The sequence below is a fragment of the Chinchilla lanigera genome, unplaced genomic scaffold, assembly GCF_000276665.1.
Source record: "Chinchilla lanigera isolate Chin_1 unplaced genomic scaffold, ChiLan1.0 scaffold00005, whole genome shotgun sequence".
Classification (NCBI taxonomy): Eukaryota; Metazoa; Chordata; class Mammalia; order Rodentia; family Chinchillidae; genus Chinchilla; species Chinchilla lanigera.
This window is the reverse complement of record NW_004955406.1, coordinates 38,505,767-38,527,085: the sequence shown is the minus strand read 5'-3', so window position 1 is coordinate 38,527,085 and position 21,319 is coordinate 38,505,767. Positions and strand designations below refer to the sequence as shown.

The window sequence follows — 21,319 nt, the reverse complement described above, 5'->3', positions numbered from 1 at the left end:
GAAGAATAAAATGTAAGACTAGGCTAATATTCCCAGTTTAGTGGCATGAAAGGAATTCAGATCCCAAAGTCCTTTGATTACCCTCTTTACTCTGGTTTCTCTTCACATCACATAATTACTGTGTCTGTCTACCACCCTCCTTGAGAACAAGAAACATTTTTCTTTGTATTCACTAGGAAATTGAGATTATGCAATCAGTAGAATACAAATAAAATCTTCTGACAAGTACACTGTAGGAATGAGTATACTGACACAGGGATCAGATTAGCTAGTGGGTTTGTACCATGGTTCCTCAACTTGTTAGATGATTTTGGATAAATTATTTAGGCACTCTAATCTTAATTTTCTTATCAATGAAGATACTGATAGCTATAATACATAATATAAAGATGTAAAGATTAATAGGACTGTCATGAAGATTAAATGCAAATTCAGGTAAGCACTTAGAACAGTATCTGATACACAGTAAGCACTCATTACAGCTTGGGTACTGCTACTGCCACTAACCAACTACTACACCACCACCATCATTACATCCACTCCTACTACCACGTTATGCTTTCATTACCTCCATAAAAGTTCATCAGTGGTAACTTACAAAATTAAGGAAGGCTGGATATGTTACACTATCTCATCAAGCCTAATAAGAGTTCCATTTATTTTAAACAAAAATGGGTAACTCATTTGGAAGAGGTCTTAATTCCCTTAGAAGTATTCACTATGAAGATTCATAGGGTTATCTAGGTAAAACAAAACTACTCAAAGTAAAAGAATGACAGAGAAATAAACAGGATCTCCCAGGAGAAAACAGACCTCCTTTCTCTAGAATGATGAGATAACAAATTTTTTGACCTGGAATCCAATAGGACATTGGTTTTTGAATTAAAGAATTATACCTCAAATCTGCTGAAAAGGGTACTTAAATATGTTCACTCTAAATGGGAAAGGAACCAAACTGAATATACATCTTTTATCAATGTCCCTTTTATTTCATTATATATTATTTATATTGGAATATATAATTATAGACATAATTAATGTCTTTTATAGCATGTCTTGTTGATGATCATTGAGGATGGTTCTTTGTTCTACATATAAGAATATATAGGCCAAGGTTTTTCAGAGATTCCAAAAAGAATTTCTTTACAAAGAATTTCTTTGGCATAGCTACACGGCAGCAGAGGAAACAGAGGGATAAGTGAATCACAAATCTATAGCTAAAGACTATATGACTTCAAGAAATGATGTGATCTAATTCTGAGACTTTGAGCCAGATAAGCCAATCAAGGCCTAAGGATGCATTGAAGTATCTACCTAAGGTCACAGTGTCATATACCAAAGGAACTAAAACCATATTCTCCTAAAACTAGTACAGCTTTTCTTAAATTGCATCACAGTAAATTGTTTCTTCCAGTACCATGGTATTCTAGCTATGTGGATTTATGGAATAATACATTTCCTCTTCCAAATCTAGGAATAACAGGAATAAATGAATACTGATGCCTTATTTTAAATTTCTCCTAGGATCCTCCCGCATTTCCCAAAAGTTTGCCATAATGAACACCCTACCTTGGGAAAGGATGGTTTTTACTTTTCTAGAGGTTGCCATCAACATGCTATAAAGGCCTTCACAAACAACAGATATCACATAACATGAGGCCTGTCCTCTCCCTCATGCTATACTGGCAATGGAATCCAGGGCCTCATGCATGCTACTCAAGTAGCTATATCCCCATTCCCTAAATTCTCCTTTGAAGGATGCAGTTGACTGCACAGCCAGACAGGTTTTCGTGTAAATTTTACTTGCTATTTCTAATTGGGAATGGGACAGTAGCAACATGGTATACAGTAGAAAGAATAGATTCTTGGGTTTTACTTCAAATACTTGTCTGACCTTAATAGGATAGCTTAATCTTTTGGAATTTTAGTTTCTTTGTGTATAAAACAAAGGAGGTAAATTTATAGTTTTTAAGATTCCTTCTAGCTTTAAACTACAATGAATCCATATTTATGTTGATTTTGGACAAATGGACATGAAGTCTTCTTGCTAAAATGCCTTTCACTGGTCTAGCCAATACAGTTTTCCCTCAATATTCAAGGGGGACTGGTTACAGGATACCCTCCCCTTAACCAAAATCCATGAATGCTCAAGTCCCTTATATAAAATGATGTGGTATTTGCATATAACCTATATAAATCCTCCAATATACTTTAAATTATGTCTAGATTATTTATGATAGCTAGTAGAATGTAAATGTTATGAAAATAAACAGTTACACTGTAGTGTTTAGGGAATAATGAAAAGAAAAATATAGTCTACGCATGTTCAGCAGAAAAACAATTTTTTCCCTATATATTTTCAATTCTTAGGGAGATAGCTCAGCAGCACAGTGCCTGCCTGGCAAGTATAAGGTCCTGAGTTCAATTTCTGGTACAAAAAAAAAAATTATATTTTCAATTCTTGGTTGGTTGAATCCATATATGCAGAACTGGTGGATACTGAGGGCCACCTGCACTAAATGTCCTTATTCCACAAATCATTTTCTTCAGTACTTTCAGGAGACCTTTGTATGATACAGGAAATGTTATATATCTGCACAGTCCCATAGGTAGTCACTAGTCAAGTCATGTGTGGCTGTTGAGCATTTTAAAATGGGGCTAGTGTGACAGAAGAACTATCTTTAATTGTATCTAATTTTAACTAAATTTACATAGCCAATATGGCCACTGACAACATTTGACAACAAAGCTCTAGAGGTCCTCAGAATCCACTTAAGAGACATTATTGTCAGCCCTCTTCTTAACCTCGAAAGCCAGATCCAACTCACACAACATAAATCTAACAGAATGTTGTCAAGATCAGTTTGTTAGCTAGACAAGTTTAAAGGCAATTGATTTAATTTTCTTCTCAAAGTTCTCATTTTTCCTCTATGCTTCCCAGAGGCAACATTACTATAACATTACTTTTTTATATGAGTACTTTTAAGTTTTATGAAGTAGTACTGGGGCTCCTACCTTTAAGGTATTTATAGATAGAACAAACAGGAACAAGCTTGCAGCTGCAGCACACTTCATAGCTACTTTTTTGTTAATTGCAGTATTTATACTCTGCTGTCTCCATATGCCCTACCCCATACAACCCCACATTCCCTCTGCCCCCTTTGACACAGAGAGCTCCAAGAAAACAGACTATTACCTCCTTGCGCAGGCTTGCATAGCAGAATGAAGGTCAAGAGATGTGTGGAGACGAATAGCAAGAAAGGTAAGTGGCTGCTGGGAAAGACTGCAGTCTCAGCACCCGGTCTCCCTTGGAAACTAGAAAAGGCTTGCACTGCCACTGCTATCCAGCAAGCCAGAGGCAAAGCTTGTAATTTGCTAAGAAGCTGCTACTAGGAAGGAGGAGGAGAAGGAAGGGGAGGAGAAAAGAGGAGGAAGGCAAAATCCTAGGGCTTAGCAGAGCCAATGCTGTTAACAGTTCCCAAAATACCATTCCATTAGGTGCATATTTTATACACTGTACCAAACCAATCAATACTACCTCTCATTTGATAGAAAGGGGAGGGAGAGGAATTCTTCCTCATGCAAAGGAAGACAGAGCAAGAGAGCTGCAGCATTCTCATTCTGGATACTCTTTCATCTGCCCTTGGGCTACCCTAGTTGCTTCATGCATTCAAGTGAGCTGTAAATACCGGCTCACTGGAGGCTCAGGTCTAGCCAGCTGGAAAATACCAACAGCAGAGAAGAAACCGATTAAAAAGAAACATAGGCAATGCAGGAAATTTTTCAGATCTGCTCTAAGTGGGTTAAACCTAGATAGAGGAACACCCTAAACACTTCAATTTGATGGGCTTGCTACAGGTCAGGAAAATTTCTAGATCTAGTGTGTTTCACATCTCAAGATACGATCTGATTACATAGTTTAGGATAATTGCATTCAAATGTTACTGTGTCCTTTTGGCCTCTCTAAGTTCCATACTGAGATCAGAGCTGAAGTGTAAGCAAGGAATCAAAGTTATAACTCCAGTAATCAAAATCATTTAAAAACAGAAGAGGAAAGAGAAGAAAAAGAAGAAAGGAGTGGATAATTTCTCTCAGCCTAAGCATTTCCTGAATCCTCTAGACCAGAACAGTTCAGGAAGAGAGAATTTGTCCTCCTCCCTGGGGGCAGAGAAGAGAATTATCTGGGCTCAAAATGTCAACAGTGCTGAGTTTGCAGGCCTTGGAGTCAGCACACTTTTTTCTATAAAGGACCAGATAATAAAACTTTTAGGCTTTACAGATGCTAAAATGCCAAAGCTGTCCTAGATAATACATAAATGAATGGCAAGGCTGTGCACCCACTGCTTGCCATGCTATACTAACACAATGGAGCAGGTGCAAAAGAAATCATATGTTCTGTAGAGCCTAAAACATTTACTTCTGTAACTGTAAAAGTAAACATTTACATTTACTTGCCCTTTAAAGAAAGTTTGCTGATCTAGTCTATGTTACACAGCACAGAATTTTTGCTTTAGTGACAATGCAAGTTTGGTATTTCTGTGACCTACCTTAGATAAAGATAAGTACTACATCATCTTGAATTTTTTTCCATCGGATCATTGGTTCCATTAAAAACATGCCAGCCTCAAGTGTCAAAGCCAGCTTCACAAGTGACAATGCTTTACTTATGTAGGTCACTTTACAATTAGTTCATTGGTCAGAGCAGGTGTTACTGATGCCAAGAATGACAGATTCATGCACCAGGGCCAGTAAGCGCTGCTTTATTTATCCCCATGGGCCATACCAGCTAGACCTGGCCAACTGTCCTGAATATATTTATCACTGACTACAAAGTAGAGCAGAACATATTCAGCAACACCACTAATTTTGTTTCTTCTTAAATGAGAAAAAAGTGACCGTCAACACATACAGTAAAAATGGATACAACCCAAATCTCATACGATAGAAGAATGGTTAAATATATCATGGAGCATCCATGTAATATAATATTACACAGACATTAAAAGACAAACTAAAAAGTATTCACACATACTATAATAACTAGAAACTATATGTATCAGGAATATATAACAAATTTAAACCAAATTTAAAGAAAAGACCAATAACCCAAACTAAAACCAAAAAGCAAAAAAAACAAAAACCAAGGTCACCAGAAAAGCTTATAAACAAAAAAGAAAATAGTTTCACCAGCATCAAGAAATTGCAAATTAAAACAAGACACTTCCCTTAGATTGGTAAAAAATTTTTTAAAAATTTTAAGTATAACTAAATTGTAAAATACTAGCAACTCTCATATATTAGTGATGAAAATGAATGTAAAAGAGTAATATGCCTTCATCCTTTATACCCAGAAATGTATTTGGAAATAAATACACTTTAGAGACACATATTTATACAAAGAAATGTGCACAACAATGCACACAGCATTATTACTATTGATATATTATTAATATTAACAAAAAACTTCAATGTTTAACGAACAGGAAAAAGCAAAACAAACGATGGTATAATGGCAGGATGGGATAAAAGCACTATGAACAAACAGAATGCTGAGTCAAAGTAGCAAGTTTTACAAAGATGCATATAAATAATAAAAACATTTAAAAGTAGGATACAGGTGTACACAAATCATGTTATAATGTCAGTAATAATAGTATAACAATGATAAAAACCAAATTCAGGATGGTGACTATCTCTAGGGAAGAGTCAAGGGATGAGAGTGAGGAGAGATACACTGAGGAGTCTGTTCTTAATATTTTACTTGAAGAACTGGAAAAATATTGGGATCTGATCAAGTCAAGAGATAAGATGTTTATAATGTTTAATTATTTGTTTGTTTATTGGTGGTCCTAAGGATTGAACCCAGAGCCTTCCCTTTAAGCTTTATTTCCAGTCTGCTTTTAGTTTTATTTGGAGACAAGGTCTTATAAAGTTGCCCACATTAGGCTTTTTTTTCCTTTAAAAATTTTCACATTAGGCTTGAAGTTGCGATCCTCCTGCCTCAGCCACCCACAACATTGGGATTATAAATGTGCACCGCTGTGACTAGCTGTGTTGAATAACTAAAAAAAAAACAAAAAAACAAAAAAACAAGCTTGGCATAGTCTATCATAGTCTTTTAGCTTCACTTTCTAAATCACCCCATTTTGAGATGGATCAAGTTCCTTAGTTAAAACAGGGCTGGGGAGAAGAGGATCGTTGACATGTACAAGGTTGCAGTTGGATAGAAGGAATAACTTCTGTTCTGCTACACAATAGGATAAAAATGGTTCAAAATCATTAACTATTTCAGAATAGCCAGCAGTAAGGATTTGTGTTCCCAACACAAAGAAATGGTGTGTCTGAGGGGAAAGATGCATCAGATGCAGCAGTTACCCTATCTAATGGTTACACATTGTATACATGTATGGAAATATCACCCTACAGCCCATATATATGCACAATTATGTGTTAATTAAAAGTTTTTAAAAAGTAAATAAAAAAAACTCAGTGGTACTTTTTTTTGAAGGGCAATAAATGCTTTTTCATTTTATGCTCATTTCAGTGAGTAACACTGAGAAATAATAATCCCACATAACAGTGACAATCTTATTTTACAGCATGTACATCATTTACAGCCACATAACACAATTTTATTAGATTTTCCAAATTTAATATTCAGAAGTTAGGAAAGATAAAAAAAATTCTCAAGTAACTGATTCTTATCTGGTGCAAAACCAGAAAGGTGAACAGTATTTGAAACACAAAGCCACAATACAGCATGAAGTAAAATTACATTGAACAGCTGAATATAAACATGGAGCAACTAAAACTTCAAAGTACACATCATGTGTATTATATTTATGAACAGGGTTTTCATTAAGTTTCCCTAAACCAGCTTTTAATATTAAGTGCCATTTTGATTTGCAGCATACTAACACAAAGCGCTGTTGAAAGGATGCATATTTTAAATTTATACACTGTAAACTGAATATCCACCTCCAAACTCCATTGGCGGCATACTGTTCTGTTAAATGCTGCATAAATACTGCCTCACATTGAAAATGCACGTTAGTAACATGGGATGTAGATTTTAAAAATCAAAAATTTCAAACAGCATAAAATTGCACCTTTAAACATTAGAGCAAGTAAGACTAGAACAATGACACTTGCTAAGACTGTCCTAAAACACCCCTCCAAACATTATATTTAAGAGAACTGTGTTCTCTTACTTTGATCTGGAAATCATTACGAAATACAGTGCTGATACTGTTTGCAACACCACAGTTGCATCCATCTTAGAAAGCCACATTTGACTCAAATATACTTTTGTCATATATGTAATACTGAACAACAATCAACTTGAACATCAGAAAAAAAAAGGGAACTTTAGTCCTAGGACTTCAGTTCAGATTTCAGCACAGAAGTCTATACTTTAAACATCTTACCTGTGATAAAATATTAGCAGCTCTGAAATTCTTTTTTTGATAGTACTGAACTACACTAATCTGTTTTTCAGCAAAATTTCTCTTAATGAATATACAAAACATTTGCTATTTCTGGAACTGTGTCGTTACAATATAAAAGGTTCAATGACTAAGTGACTGATGAATTTTATTTCCCCACCCTGTTTCTAAAATTGCATAAAAGTGAGGCTTTAGGGGCTGGGGATTTAGCTCAGCGGCAAAAGCGCCTGCCTGGCAAGCGCAAGATCATGAGTTTGGTTCCCGGTACCGGAGAAAAACCAAAACCAAAACCAAAAAAAAAAAAAAAAAGAAAGTGAGGCTTTGCTTGCTTTGGCAAAGCATTGCTAAAGTCCTTCCTCTTCAGAAACATTTGTCTCTAGTATGATCAACTAATTAAGGTTATTTGTATTTGTTTTTCTTCTCTGTATTTTAATTATGGATAAAATATTATTAAATAGACACTTAAGTCTTTCTGCAACCATGGTGCTTTTACTTATTTTTTTTTCCTATGGTGCTTTTAAATTCTTTAGTTTTCAAGGGGCTATGAGATTTCGCTATTGATTCAAACTTTTTAAGGCCTTTAATACAAATAATGTAAAGCTATGGTTTAATAGTAAGTTTTGAAACCACAAGAAACAGTGAGGTCTTCCTCCCAGGTGTCATATCTCATTTTCTAAATGGCTTTTAAAAATATATTTTCCACATAAGAGCCTCCTTGTGGTGCCTCATAATATGTTGATTTTTTTTTTTCTGATGATCTATGGAATCTCTTCTTGCAGAATTCACACCTGTGTGGATAGTCTTTTGTATGTATTGAGATCATATATCATTTAAAGCCAGATGCATTTGTAGTGCTGTATTCACGATACTCATATAGGTAAATCTTCCTTCCAGTATGCGTCTTCATATGCTTTTTGAGCTCATTTTGTTGTCTGAACTCTCTCTTGCACCTTTTACACTTCAAAGATTGATCCTTAGTATGAACTGAAAGGTTATAATCACTAAGAATAAATGGATCTGATGTTTTGTTTTGTTTTGTTTTGTTTTTTTGTTTTTCTCCGGTACCGGGAACCAAACTCACGACCTTGCACTTGCCAGGCAGGCGCTTTGCCACTGAGCTAAATCCCCCACCCCAGATCTGATGTTTTAAAGTCACAATGCCTGCACTGATAATCTTCCTACTCTTATGAATACCACTATGCTTTTTGAGCTCAGATGGATGATGGAAACCTTTATCACAGACCTTATATTTGAGAGAGAAATCCTTGGTACAGAGAGATATGAGGTGCTGGTTAAGGTCACTTGAATTGGTGCTCTTATGATCACGATGAAGACACTGGTGTGTCTTATGTCTCTGAAACAAATCCAGATGGCACTGAAGCTCCCTTTCATCACCAAATGCTTGGGGACGATGCTCACATTTATATGGCAAATTGTTACCATGCATAAACTTAATGTGAGTTTTTAGTTTAGACTGATCTGCACACCTGAAGACACAATGCTGACACTGATGTGGCTTCTCATCAGTATGAGTTCTCATGTTTCCTAAGTACAGAGGGACGTTGGAAACCCTCTCCACACTCAATGCAAACACGAGGAACATTCTTGCTGTGAACAGCCAGCAAATGTCTATTCAACAGTCCTTGTTCTGCAGTTTCACAGTCACAATATTTGCATCTGTGCATCTTCAGCTCCTTATCACTCAAGTTTATTTGAACTCCATGGACAAGCCTCTCTGTATCTTCGTGTGTATTCTGTAAATTAGTGAGATTTGTCAACTTAGTTTATGAGCCCATGGCTTTCTAAGTGGTTATGGAAACTCATTTTCTTGTTAGTTGTAAAGTCACAATCTATACACTGGTATTTTTTCTCATCAGATGATCAGGATGATTCTTTATGTGCCTTTTTAAGAATCCTCTGGATTTAAACTTTTTTGTGCAAATATGGCAAGGGCATACGGTCAGGGGCTGCCCATCAGGACCTATTTTATAACAACTGTTTGCCACTTCCTTGTTTCTCCTTTCTCCTCTTCTAGGCTTTTGTTTAAGGATTTTATTGTTAATACTATCACAAATTTGAAGGTACAGTGTTGTTGTACTACTTGTTTTCTAATGCTGAGTCCAAAGGGTTTCCTGATGCTTGACAATCTTCATATCTTCAGAAAACTCTTCTTTCATCTCTGATATCATCTTCTTCTTGAGAAGAATCTTTAACTGCCATGTAAACCATCTTTCCCTGCTGCATTTGGCTCTGGTCAAGCACTCCAGCTACAGTATGTCCACTGGGATTCTCAGTCTCTGTGACAATTTCTGTTCCATCTATTTCAATATCTTCAGCTTTTGCTTTAAATATATACACTTTTATTACTTTTAAACCAAAACCATCTTCTTTAACATCTTCTTGTGAACCATCACCACTGAATTTAAAGGTGTATTCTCCATATGCTCTAATTTCTCCCCAACATCATCCATATATATCATTAGTCTTCAGAAATGCTCCTATCATCATCATCATCATCAACGTCATCTTTGGTTTTTATAGTAACTGTAGAACCAAGAAGACTCCCAGATGTTTGAATCGTAGTTTCTGTACCTGAATTAGTTATAAGAACTTCCTCTGATACCATTGTGGGAGAGTCCACTCCTGAAAAGCAATCTTGAACCAAATATTCTAAGTGTCCACCAGGACCAGCCACAAGAACTTGTTCAGGTACCCTCTTTCTGTAATTAGTTTGGAAGTTAAGATGTGATCTGCATCATCTTCCTCTAAATCTTCTTCAATGACAACATCAGCTTCAAGTACAGCTTCAGGAAGTATCACACCTTCTGTTACTACATCAGTCTCTGTAATGATATCAGGCCCATGCACAACTTCAGCTGCAAGGCTATGATCAAGAGTTATCCCATCATCTGTGACAACATCAGAAACTAACACTGCTTCAGGAACAGAAACAACAAAATGGTCTTCATCGATATGTGCAGTAACAGCCATTCCAGTCACAAATCTTGCATTATCGTGATATGGGTCATTCTAGAGTCTGATGTGTGCATTCCAAGACTTCCACCAACTGAGCCCATACTTAGCAAAGTGCATTCACAAATATTAAAGGACTCAGATGTCAAGAATTAATGAATTTCATCCAGTAGCTGGCATCCATTTTTTCCAGACTCAGATCAGCCCTCCTGTGGACCTCTGCAATAAACTTGTATTCGCCTTTGGCTCCTGGGGTTCTACTTATAATGTGAATGTTATATCCCAGTTTCCCTGGAGTTCTTTGAACCAGTAAGCACTTCTGGCCTCACCCTACTACTTTCTCTTGTCTCACAGTTTTGAGGACTCATGAAACATGACTGCTTCCTTTATGTGAGCGGCTTGAAGAAACTGCAGATTTTCTTACATATTATAAAGTAGAATCTGCAGCAATTTCTTTTTATTTTTCCTTCTGAATTATGTAATTTTCTTTGGGAAAACATTCTCCCTATCTGTTGCCCCCACTGCTGTCACCACCAGTTGGACTAAAACCATGCTCTACGTTGCTGCAGGGGGTTGGGGGCAGTTCATTGGTACTTTTTAAAAAGTCATTTCATGAGGTATTTACATACAGTAAAATTTGCCCTTTTTATTATACAGAAATAAGAATTCTGACAAATGCTGACAGTCTTGTCAATTCTACTCTCACAATTAAGTCAGAAGAGTTCTACCACCCCCCAAATTCTCTCACATTATACTGTAGTCACCACTCCCCAGCCTAGGGAAATTGTTTAATTACACAAAAAACTTAAAAACTCATTACTGAAGCAACACTTTTCAGTGTAAGTGAAAAAGTCAGTGTAACATAATCCAACAATTGTCTTAAGTCAATTAAATGACAGCCACTAAGTTGTAGATTATATAACACAAAAGAGGGGTCTTAGGATCTAGAGAAATGAAATTCCTTGTAGTCTACCCACTGCTAATTACTATTGTGAAGTTCTAGGAAAGTGGGAATTCTGTCATTATACCACCACTATTGGGCACTATGCCAGCCTAGATTAGGTGCTCTACAACTGAACTGAACTGAATTAAAGTTATGAATGAAATTTAGAATTTGAGTTTTTCATTTTGTCTTAGGATTAGTTCCAACTTCCTATTCATTCACTTATTTACCATGTTTTACATTTAGTCAATCGTGTGAGTGCTCATTCATCTTATTCATTCTATTCAACCATTGTGCTGTCTTACCATTTGACCCATTCCAGACACTGCATATAAAAATGAAGAGGATCTGCTCTCATGACACATTTTATAGAGGAGATGGTCATATTAAGCATCAATAATTAAAAATTTAAGACAAAAAACATCATAGATAGTGCTCTGGAGAGGAAACCTGATACTGCATGAGTGAATGAGGGATAAAATGTCACAGGGGAGGTGAGCTGGGAAAAATCTAAAGGGAAGAGTGGAGATTTTCTAGAAAATAAGGGAGGGACAACAGTGCATGGAGTGCCACTGTCGAATTTCAAGAGAAGTTAGTGACTTGATCTGATCTTCATCTAGAAAGATGCCCTAATGCAGCACCCGATGCAAAGGTGGATTGGTGGGGTGGGGGAGGACAGACCAAGGCCCTGGGTCCAATTAGGAGCTGAGTTAAGAGAGGGCAGTGTAGTAGGGAGGAGGTAACTGAAGCATTCTTAAAAAGAATGACAGGATGATGTGACAGGCTAGTAGTGAGCAGTAGAGAAGGAAAAGATTTCTAGTTTGATTTTCAAGTTTTTCAATTGGGTGATCCTTATGCAAGACAATTAACAAAGTTTTTTTTTTTTTTTTTTTTTTTAAAGTACATGAGAACAGACTTTCTTGCCTTTTAAAGGTCAGAGGGAGAATGGTTTCATTTACTTTGTTTATGGCCTCTTTCTAAAGAGGACTTGAAAACCCTTAAAGAAACATACACCTACCACAATATTTTTAAACAGATGAAGAAATAAGAGGGAAAAGAAAATAATGGTCACAATTGCCCATTATTGTGGAAGGCCTACTAGAAGAAGCTAGGTGCTGCTTGAAGTTTTTCCAAGTCCTGTAATGAAACACAGCAGGGAAATCAGGTCTGGGGACAGAGACCTGAGTGACAGCTGAGGCAACTGGAGTATGGGTCAAGTAGGAAGAATCCCAGGAAGAGAAATGAAGGTCACTTATGGAACAATATTTAAGGTGTTACAGAGTAAAATGGCTAAAAGGGGCATAAAGAAGGAGCAAACAGAAGACAGAAATGAGCCACGGAATATCACAGAGGTCACGGTCAAATAAAAACTTAAGAAAGTAACAGTGAACATTATAGTGGTGCTCGGGGCTCAAGGTAAAAGATGACCATGCAATTTGATAATGAGGAATGTTACAGGGCCCTTGGCCAGAGCAATTTCACTGGATTGGCAGATGGGACAGAATTTCTATTTTAATAGTTAGAGTGACTAGGAGGTCAGGACGGGGATAAAGTAAAATTAGAGGACTTTTTCAAGACTAACTGCAAAGAGTGAGTAATAATAACCCCAAAGGGCAGTGCACAGCCAAAGGTAAACCCTATTAAGATGGGAAAGACAAGCACCTGTCAAGGACAAATGAAATCTTTGCACAGGTATATTTTTGTTGTAGATTATAGCTAAGCTTGCAGTTCTGCTTCCCATTATTTATGAATTTTGTGTGCTAAGTGTCCTTTCTTTTGAACATTGCCAGTTTCATTGTAAGGAATTTAGTTCTTGAAGGATCCTTGAGCTATTACTATATGTTATTTACAGGTCAATGATAAGTGAGCACCAGTGTACAAAGGCTGTAAATCACATTCTTCTCTTTTTCAGGTTAGAAAACTAAAATTTCCTAAGAGGAAATAAAAGAGCTAGGTCAGTATACTGCCAAGCATTATCTAAGAGACTCTGAAGAAGAAGAAGAAAAAGCATTGTTTAAAAAAAAAATCAGAAATAATCATTCAGGTAATTGCTGCCAGGTAATTCCACTTTTTAAATCCTTCTTAAGTAGAAATATGATTATCCAACGCACAGGATCCTTCCAAACATAAACTTAGAACCAGCAGCCTCACCCAGCACTGGACAAGCCAGTGGCCTAAAGACAACTTCTCATTTGGTTCTCAAAAACCCATACTCCCCACTCAATTTTCAGATAGGATAGAAAGTTTATAGCTTGCCTTGTTTTCAAATGGTATCTCTCAGGACAAATACTCATATCTAGACGTTCTGGGTCCTCTTCAAAGACAGAGCAAGAGATTTTAAGCACTGCGCTCATGCACACTGCCAAGAACAGTCCAGCTAAGATTAAGCCTTTCCTTTGGTGCCTCTGCCTGGTGCTGCAGAAGAGCAAAAATGGTCCATGGACTCTGAAAGACTTGCTTTTGAATACTGGATTTCTCATCACTAATTCTGTGATGCAGGGACATTCTTTAAATCTATTTGAACTTCAATTTTATTATATGCATTAATAAAATAATAAACTCTCAACATAGTATACTTCAAATAATAAACCTTCAAAATCATTGATTCGCTTATCCTGTTTAAGCCTTTCATACACTTGAAAGCCAATGCAAAGTCTCCTTCTACCGGCTCCATGAAGCCCATTCTAGCCACTCCATACTACATCAGTCACTGTCTTCTCTGAACTCCTAATAGTCTACCTAAACACAATTCTGCACTTAAGGATATATATTTCTTATTGTATACTCGTAGTTTACTATGTGTGTATTTGATACCCTCGATCTTGAGAGCGTAGCAGCGTGCGAGCTTTGCTGAAGGAATTCTGCTTGCAACCCAGGGAGCTTTATTTACTTTGTGCTTGCTGTTCTGTTGTGAAGAGGCACCAGAGGGGAGGTCCACAAAGGGCCAGAAAATATCTGCACTTCCCATATTAAAACACTCAGAATGGAATGAGGGAGAAATGCTCATCTGAAAACTGATCCAAACACAGAAACAGGCTTTTGGGAGCAATAGACCCAAGCAGATCCACTGACATTCCTCTGCTGCCATCTTCTGGACGCAGAGGATGGCTACACAGAGCTTGTTTTCATTTGAGAAGCACTTTTACTCAAACATGTACCTATCATCTACATACTAGGCTCCTTGGTGTGAAGAAAACCCAATAAAAAAGCAGTCTCGCAAGGTTCACAATGTAGTGGTGATGAAGAAAAATGTACTATTTAACTTAGTTAAACCGTTGCTAATAACTGTGCTATAAAAGAACACTGAGGAGAGATCTAGTTTAGCTTGGAGCTAGTGGAGCCAGGGTTTCATCTGCGGTTTTCTTACAGTATCAATGTTGTTAACCAGAGAAATTGATAAAAGGTCACTCCAGCATAAAAAATATCCCACATGGGTAAAGGAAGACGATCATGAAGGTAGGACTGGTTCAGTAAATGTCCAAGTTTTCTACCTGGGTAAACACATGTAATTACCAAGACACAAAATACAGAAAGTAGAAAACAAGATATAGGATGACAAGGACAACAGCACTGTTCTGAATAAAATGGATTTAAAGATTGATTACTGGCAATCCCATGCACCTATAATCCCAGAGGACGCAGCGGCTGCGGCATGAGGATCAAAGTTTGAGGTCAACATAGCAAGATCCCCTCGGCAACACACTGAGACGCCCTCTCAAAAAATAAAGAGAATAAAAACAGAGTCTGAGGTGTAACCTCTCCGCAGGACTATAATAATTAACCATCAGCAAGCTTTTCTAGACTGCCAGGCTCAGTCTGATTTTGAATTTTGACCAGAATTTGCTGCTAGATCAAGATCAATTAGGAAAATTTTCATCTTATGTGGAGAGAATGAATATTTACCTTAAAATTCAATATGATTTTACACAGGTTTTACACAGACCTCATCAACTAGGTTCTTCACTGTATCTTATAATCTTCTGTCAAAGATCAATCTAATTTGCAATTTGCCCTTCACTTATATAAACCAGGTTCTCTCTGCAATTGCCCAAAACATTTGATATTTTCTCCTCTAAATTACATGTCATATAATATCTAAGACAAAGAAAAGGAATACAACCAACACTTGTGTATTATCACCATATAACTTAAGACTAACAGTACCAATAGCAATTTCCTCTTTTTTTTTTTCTTTTTGCAATTTCCTCTTAAAAAGAGAATCTTTCTACTTCTTTTATATTTATATATATTTTTTGAAACAGGGTCTCGCTATGCAGTTCAGGCTGGCCTTGAGCTCACTTTGTAATCCAGGCTGGTCTCAAACTCACAATGATCCTCCTGCCTCAGCCTCCCGAGAGCTGAGATTACAGGTATGCGCCACCATGTCCGGCTTCTTTTATATTTAATTATCCTCTGCCCTAATCTCTTGTGTTTGATCATCAGACCAGTGCATGTTTAAATTTATGAGGAAAATGAGGAAACACAAGAGAAGCTTCACAGTGTTATTCTGAACACTCTGCACCTTACTCTTACCTCCTTCCTTCTCTCTCTCCAACTAAACCAGCAAAACAATGCAAGCACCAAGCCAGACTCCCACAGAACCATCAGGAAAAGAAGGGAACAGAGAGTAGAAACATGAATCTACAATATCAAAGCTGTGTAGCCAAGAAATTTATACCTGTCAGTTCTGCCATTCCATGTCCAGCGCTTGCCGACGTCTCAACTCTGCACACCTACTCAGCTTTCAAACACTAAGAGTGCTACTAAACTATGGTAGAGGCTTGTTTCAACTCCTCAGAACACAAGGGCCAACTTCCCATGCATCTGATTTCCATAAAATCAGGCATGGCAAAGAACTCAACTGCCAAATCAAGTTATTCCAGGTGAGGTCAAGCTACTTCAGCCACACCTTGCCACACACCTGTACAATTGCTTTCCCAGAAGCCCCATATCAACAAACAGGTGGCCACTCCTCTGGTTGTCATTCCACAGGAAACACCAGAACTCATGTTATGTGACTGTTAGAAGCGACCTTCGTTTTCTAACATGGGAAAATGAACTGCTAGATGGAAAAGGGGGGAGGGTGAGTGCCGAAAACCTTGACCCCTCCCACATGTTATTAATACTCTGCTCTTAAAAAAGAACCACTTTATCAGAAGGAGATTAACTGTAAAAACATAGCTGATAAGGGCTTTTACTAGTAGGTGTTGGGTGACAACTGGAGGACTGGGATAGAACCATCAGGATTTCTGCTATGTCAGGGATGGACTCTCATTCTTTCTTCTAAATGCACGTGTCCTGAGAAGGACAAGGAAAGTTTTTAAGCCCCCATTTCTGAACCACTATGTGGTGCAATGAAGTTGACTGTAAGAGCAGTAACAATAAGTCACAAAAGATAACAGACATTTTTAATCCAAGGGCTTAAATCTTATTGTATTAATTCTTAGCAGACACCAATCTCCCTCCTCAGAACTGTTTACTGGGTCTAAATGATACTGACGTTATTTTAAAACAGCTTTATTAAAATATAATTCATGTATCATTGAGTGTACTCTTCAGTGGTTTTTAGTATATCACAGTTATATGGTTAATACCATAATCAATTTTAAACCTTTTCATCATGCTGAAAAGAAATCCAGTTGGGATGGTGGCACATGCCTGTAATCCCAGCACTTGGGAGGCTGAGGCAGGAGGATGACCGAAAATTCAAGGCCAGCCTGATCTACATTGTGAGTTCAAGGCCAACCTGAAATTCATAGGGAGACTCTGTCTCACAAAACAAAACACCCAAAAACAGCAAAAGAAATCTTATATGCATTCATTTCTCATTTCATGTTTTTAAAAATACAGATCTGCAGCATCATTTTCACTGGGCAAATAGTATCACACTGTATCATAATTAAAACAACATCAATGGCAACAGGTACTACTAATTCATTTACTGCTAAGAAAAAAAAGCAGGGTCAATAAGCATATCACATAATTTCTCATAACCTTACTGCTTAATGGTTGTCTATAGACAAGGTCTTGTTGTGTAGTTCAGGCTGGCCTTGAACTCACTGTGTAGCCCAACCTGGCCTGGAACTTGTGACAATCTCCCTGCCTGAGCTTCCTAAATGCTGAGATTACAGACATACACCGCCATTCCCAGCTGTTTAAGAGTTATTAAAAGATATCTTTTAGACATATTTATCTAGATACATTTAGGAACAAAACCTGCATAAATCAAGGGAAATAACAATACAAACATCTATGAGCAAATTCACACATGTGCAAGAATGACAACTAAGACAAATCCTGATTGTAGAAATGCTAGAATATGAAAAAGATTCACTCTAGTATCAATATTAAATATTACATAGTAGCGAGTGTACTTGATTACAAAACAACAGAAATTGACCTAACTAAGAAATTGACCTAAGTAAGAAAAGAACCTGTGAGATGGCCTGGTGTTTTTAACACAAACCACATGGGGGTGGAGTGCTGCAAGAGTCTACTGCTGTCATTATCATCATGCTTAGCTCACAAGTTGCTGCCTCAAAAAAGTGTCCAAGTGCTTCGATTCCTAGACACTTGGTGAGGAAAGAAAAGGCATCAGAAGTCACCTGCATGTGGCTGTCACTTACCATGTTACCATGATAGATTTTTTCCCTGAGGGCTCCAGAAAGCACATCACAGCATGTAGAGCTTTGTAAATGTGGGCAAATATTTTATTACACTTTGCAGATAATACATATTTTACAAATTGAAGGTACAACTCTGCTTGGACTAAGGCTATTGGTGCCACTTTCCCAACAGTACGCACTAATTTCACGTTGATGTGTATGGTGATTAATTTTACTGTGTCAACTTGATTGGTTTGGGAGCTGCCAAGGGAACTACTAAAGCACACTTCTGGGGATCTAGGATGGGTAACGAAAGTATGACCTTGGGTACTGTACATGTATGTGGTCCCTGGGCCTTTCCTCTCTGGTGCTATTCCCCTGCTTTGTCTCGTGGCCACCATGAACTAGGCAGCTTCCTTCTGCCATGCCCTTCCGCCACACCAATTCTGCCTTGGAGCCAGCTCCTCAAAGACGGAATCTTCTGAAACTTCTCCTTTAAGTGGTGGATACTGGGAGTTGCGTCCCAGTGACAGGAAAGCGGTCATGTGTTGGTAATTCTTGTAATACTTCAAACTTCTTCATGATTAGGTGATCTGTGACCGGTAGTATTTGACTACTGTAGGTGCTCTGGAATACCACGAACTGTGCCCATGTAAGACAGTGAACTTAACTGATACATGTGTGTGCTCTGGCTGTTCCACTGACTGGCCACTCCTATCTCTCTCTCTCTCTCTTCTCAGGTTTCCCTAATCCATGAGATATAATAATATTGAAATGAGACCAATTAATAACCATGAAACAGCCTCTAAGTTGTCAAGTGAAAGAAAGCATCACAATTCCCTCACTTTAAATCAAAAGACAGAAATGAGCAAGCTCAGGGAGGAAGGCATAGTGAAAGCTGAGATAGGATTGAAGGTAGGTCTCTTGTGACTGGCAAATTATGACTGCAAAGGAAAAGTTTCTGAAGGAAAGTAAAAGTGCTACTGCAGTGAACACACGAATACAAAGCAAGAGAAATAGCATTACAGCTGATGTGGAGAAAACTGCAGTGGTCTGGACAGAACCTCCAATCAGCCATAACATTCCCTTAAGCCAAAGCCTAATCTAGGATACAGCCTTAATTCTCTTCAAGTCTATGAAAGTTGGGATAGGTGAGGAAGCTGTAGAAGAAAAGACTGAAGCTAGATGGGTATTACCAAAATATGTATTAAAATACCACATCAAAACCTGATATTCTAGCCAGGTATGCTGGTACCCGCCCATAATCCCAGCACTCGGGAGCCTGAGGCAGGAGGACTGCCATGAGTTTGAGGCCAGCCTAGGCTACACAGTGAGACCCTGTCTCAAAAAGACACAAAAAAGACCAAAAAAAAAAAAAAAAAGCAAGAGCAAGACCCTGCCTCAAAAAACGAAAAAAAAAAAAAAAAAAGCAAGAGCAAGACCCTGCCTCAAAAAACGAACAAACAAAATACCTGGTATCTTGTATAAATAGGCACTAATTAAACCCTAAAAGTCAGATCTGAAGCTAGCAGAGATTGCTTCATGAGGTTTAAGGAAAGAAGCAAGAAGCCATCTCTATCACCTAAAAGTACAGGTGAAGTGGCAAGCACTGACGCAGAAGCTGCAGTAAGCCATCCAGAGATCTAGCTGCAACCACTCATGATGGTGGCTACACCAAGCAGCAATTTCCAGTGTAGATCAAACTGCCTTATATTGGAAGACGATGCCATCCAGGACTTGCATAGCCAGAGAGGAGAAGTCAATTTCTGTCTTCAAAGCTTTAAAGGACAGGTTGATCCTCTTGTTAAGGGTGAATGTAAGTGATGACTTTACGTTGAAGCCAGTGTTCATTTTGCCATTCTGAAAATCCTAGGGATGTAAGAGTTATACCAAATCTACTCTGCCTATGTTCCCTAAATGGAATAACAAAGCCTAGATGATATCACATCTGTTCACAACATGGTTTACTAAATATTTAAGACTCACTGTGAGACCTACTGCTTAGAGAAATGATTCCTTTCACAATATTACTGCTCACTGCACTTAGTCACGACAAGCACTCTGATGGAGATATACAGGGAGATTAGTGTTGTTGTCACGCCAGCTAACATATCTATTCTATAGCCCATGGATCAAGGAGTAACACTGTCAAGTCTTATTATTTAAGAAATATACCTCATAGGGCTACAGCTGCCATCAACAGTGATTTCTCTCATAGATCTTGGCAAAATAAATCGAAAACCTTCTGGAAAGGATTCACCATTCTACCTACCACTAAGAACATTGGTGATTTGCAATAGGAGGTTGAAATATCAACATTAACAGGACTTTGGAAGAAGTTGATTCCAACCCTCATGGATGACAAGGGTTCAAGTTTTCAGTGTAGGAAGTAACTATATATCTGGTAGGAAAAGAACCAGAATTAGTAGAAGTGAAGCCTAAAGAGGTGACTAAATTTGTGTGATCTCATAATAAAACTTTAACAAAGAGTTGTGTTTTGGATGAACAAAAAAAGGTTTCCTCAAATGGAATCAACTTCTGGTAAAGATGACCACTGCTGGAATGACAAATAAAAGATGCAAAATTTTACATAAACTTAGTTGATAAAGCAGCAGTAGGGTTTGAAAGAATTTTCTCCAAGTTTGAAGATATTCTACTGTGGGTAAAATGCTACCAAATAGCATCTCACGTGACAAAGATACCTTCTGTGATGTAGCAAAGTTCACTGTCTTATTTTAAGAAACTGCCATAGCTACCCCAGTCTTTAGCAGTCGCTACCCTGATCAGTCAACAGCCACCAACATCAAGGCTAAACTCACCACCAGCAAAAAGGTCACAACCTATGACAGGCTAAGGGAAGTGGTAATACTTTTTAGCAATAAAGTATTTAATTTAAATATGTACATTGTTTCTTAAAACATAAGCCTATTGCACACTTAATAAACTACATATAGTACAATGTAAACATAATGTTTCTATGCTCTAAGAAACAAAAACTTGCTTCATTGTCATGTTACTTTACTGCAATATTTTGGAAACAAACCCACAGTTTCTTGGTGTATGCCTATAACGGATAAGGAGATTGGAGTTAGGACAGGCTTAAACCAAGAACACATTCTCCTATCTTGTGATGTAGGAATCCTGTAGCATGTAGAGTTTTAACAAATAATTAAAACAAACTGAATCTAAAATGGTAGCAGTATTACCATTTTTGGGAAGATCTTATTTCCAAATGTATTAGCTCAACAGAAGCTAGGCTTAGATCTTAATGAAGCCCCAAAAAGCATTTTACTGATAACAAAAATAACTGACATATATAGATATATCTGTCTAAACTGTTTTACCATTTGCAA

At 37.5% G+C, this 21,319-nt stretch overlaps 1 protein-coding gene and 1 pseudogene across 12 annotated transcripts in view; both read right to left on the bottom strand.

The window, feature by feature from the left end:
* Ppp1r12b (protein phosphatase 1, regulatory subunit 12B) overlaps nucleotides 1-21,319 on the bottom strand; it is a 231,207-nt gene that overhangs the window by 109,418 nt on the left and 100,470 nt on the right. Inside the window, exon 1 of one of the 12 annotated variants that reach the window (XM_013522404.1) lies at nucleotides 3,197-3,341. The exons of the other annotated variants lie outside the window; for them this stretch is intronic. Coding sequence (XP_013377858.1) covers nucleotides 3,197-3,216 — 20 coding nt within the window. The 5' untranslated portion in view covers nucleotides 3,217-3,341. Of the gene's footprint in view, nucleotides 1-3,196; nucleotides 3,342-21,319 lie in introns of those variants that run through there. 12 annotated transcript variants of the gene reach the window in all.
* On the bottom strand, nucleotides 7,956-15,116 carry LOC102027712 (annotated as a pseudogene).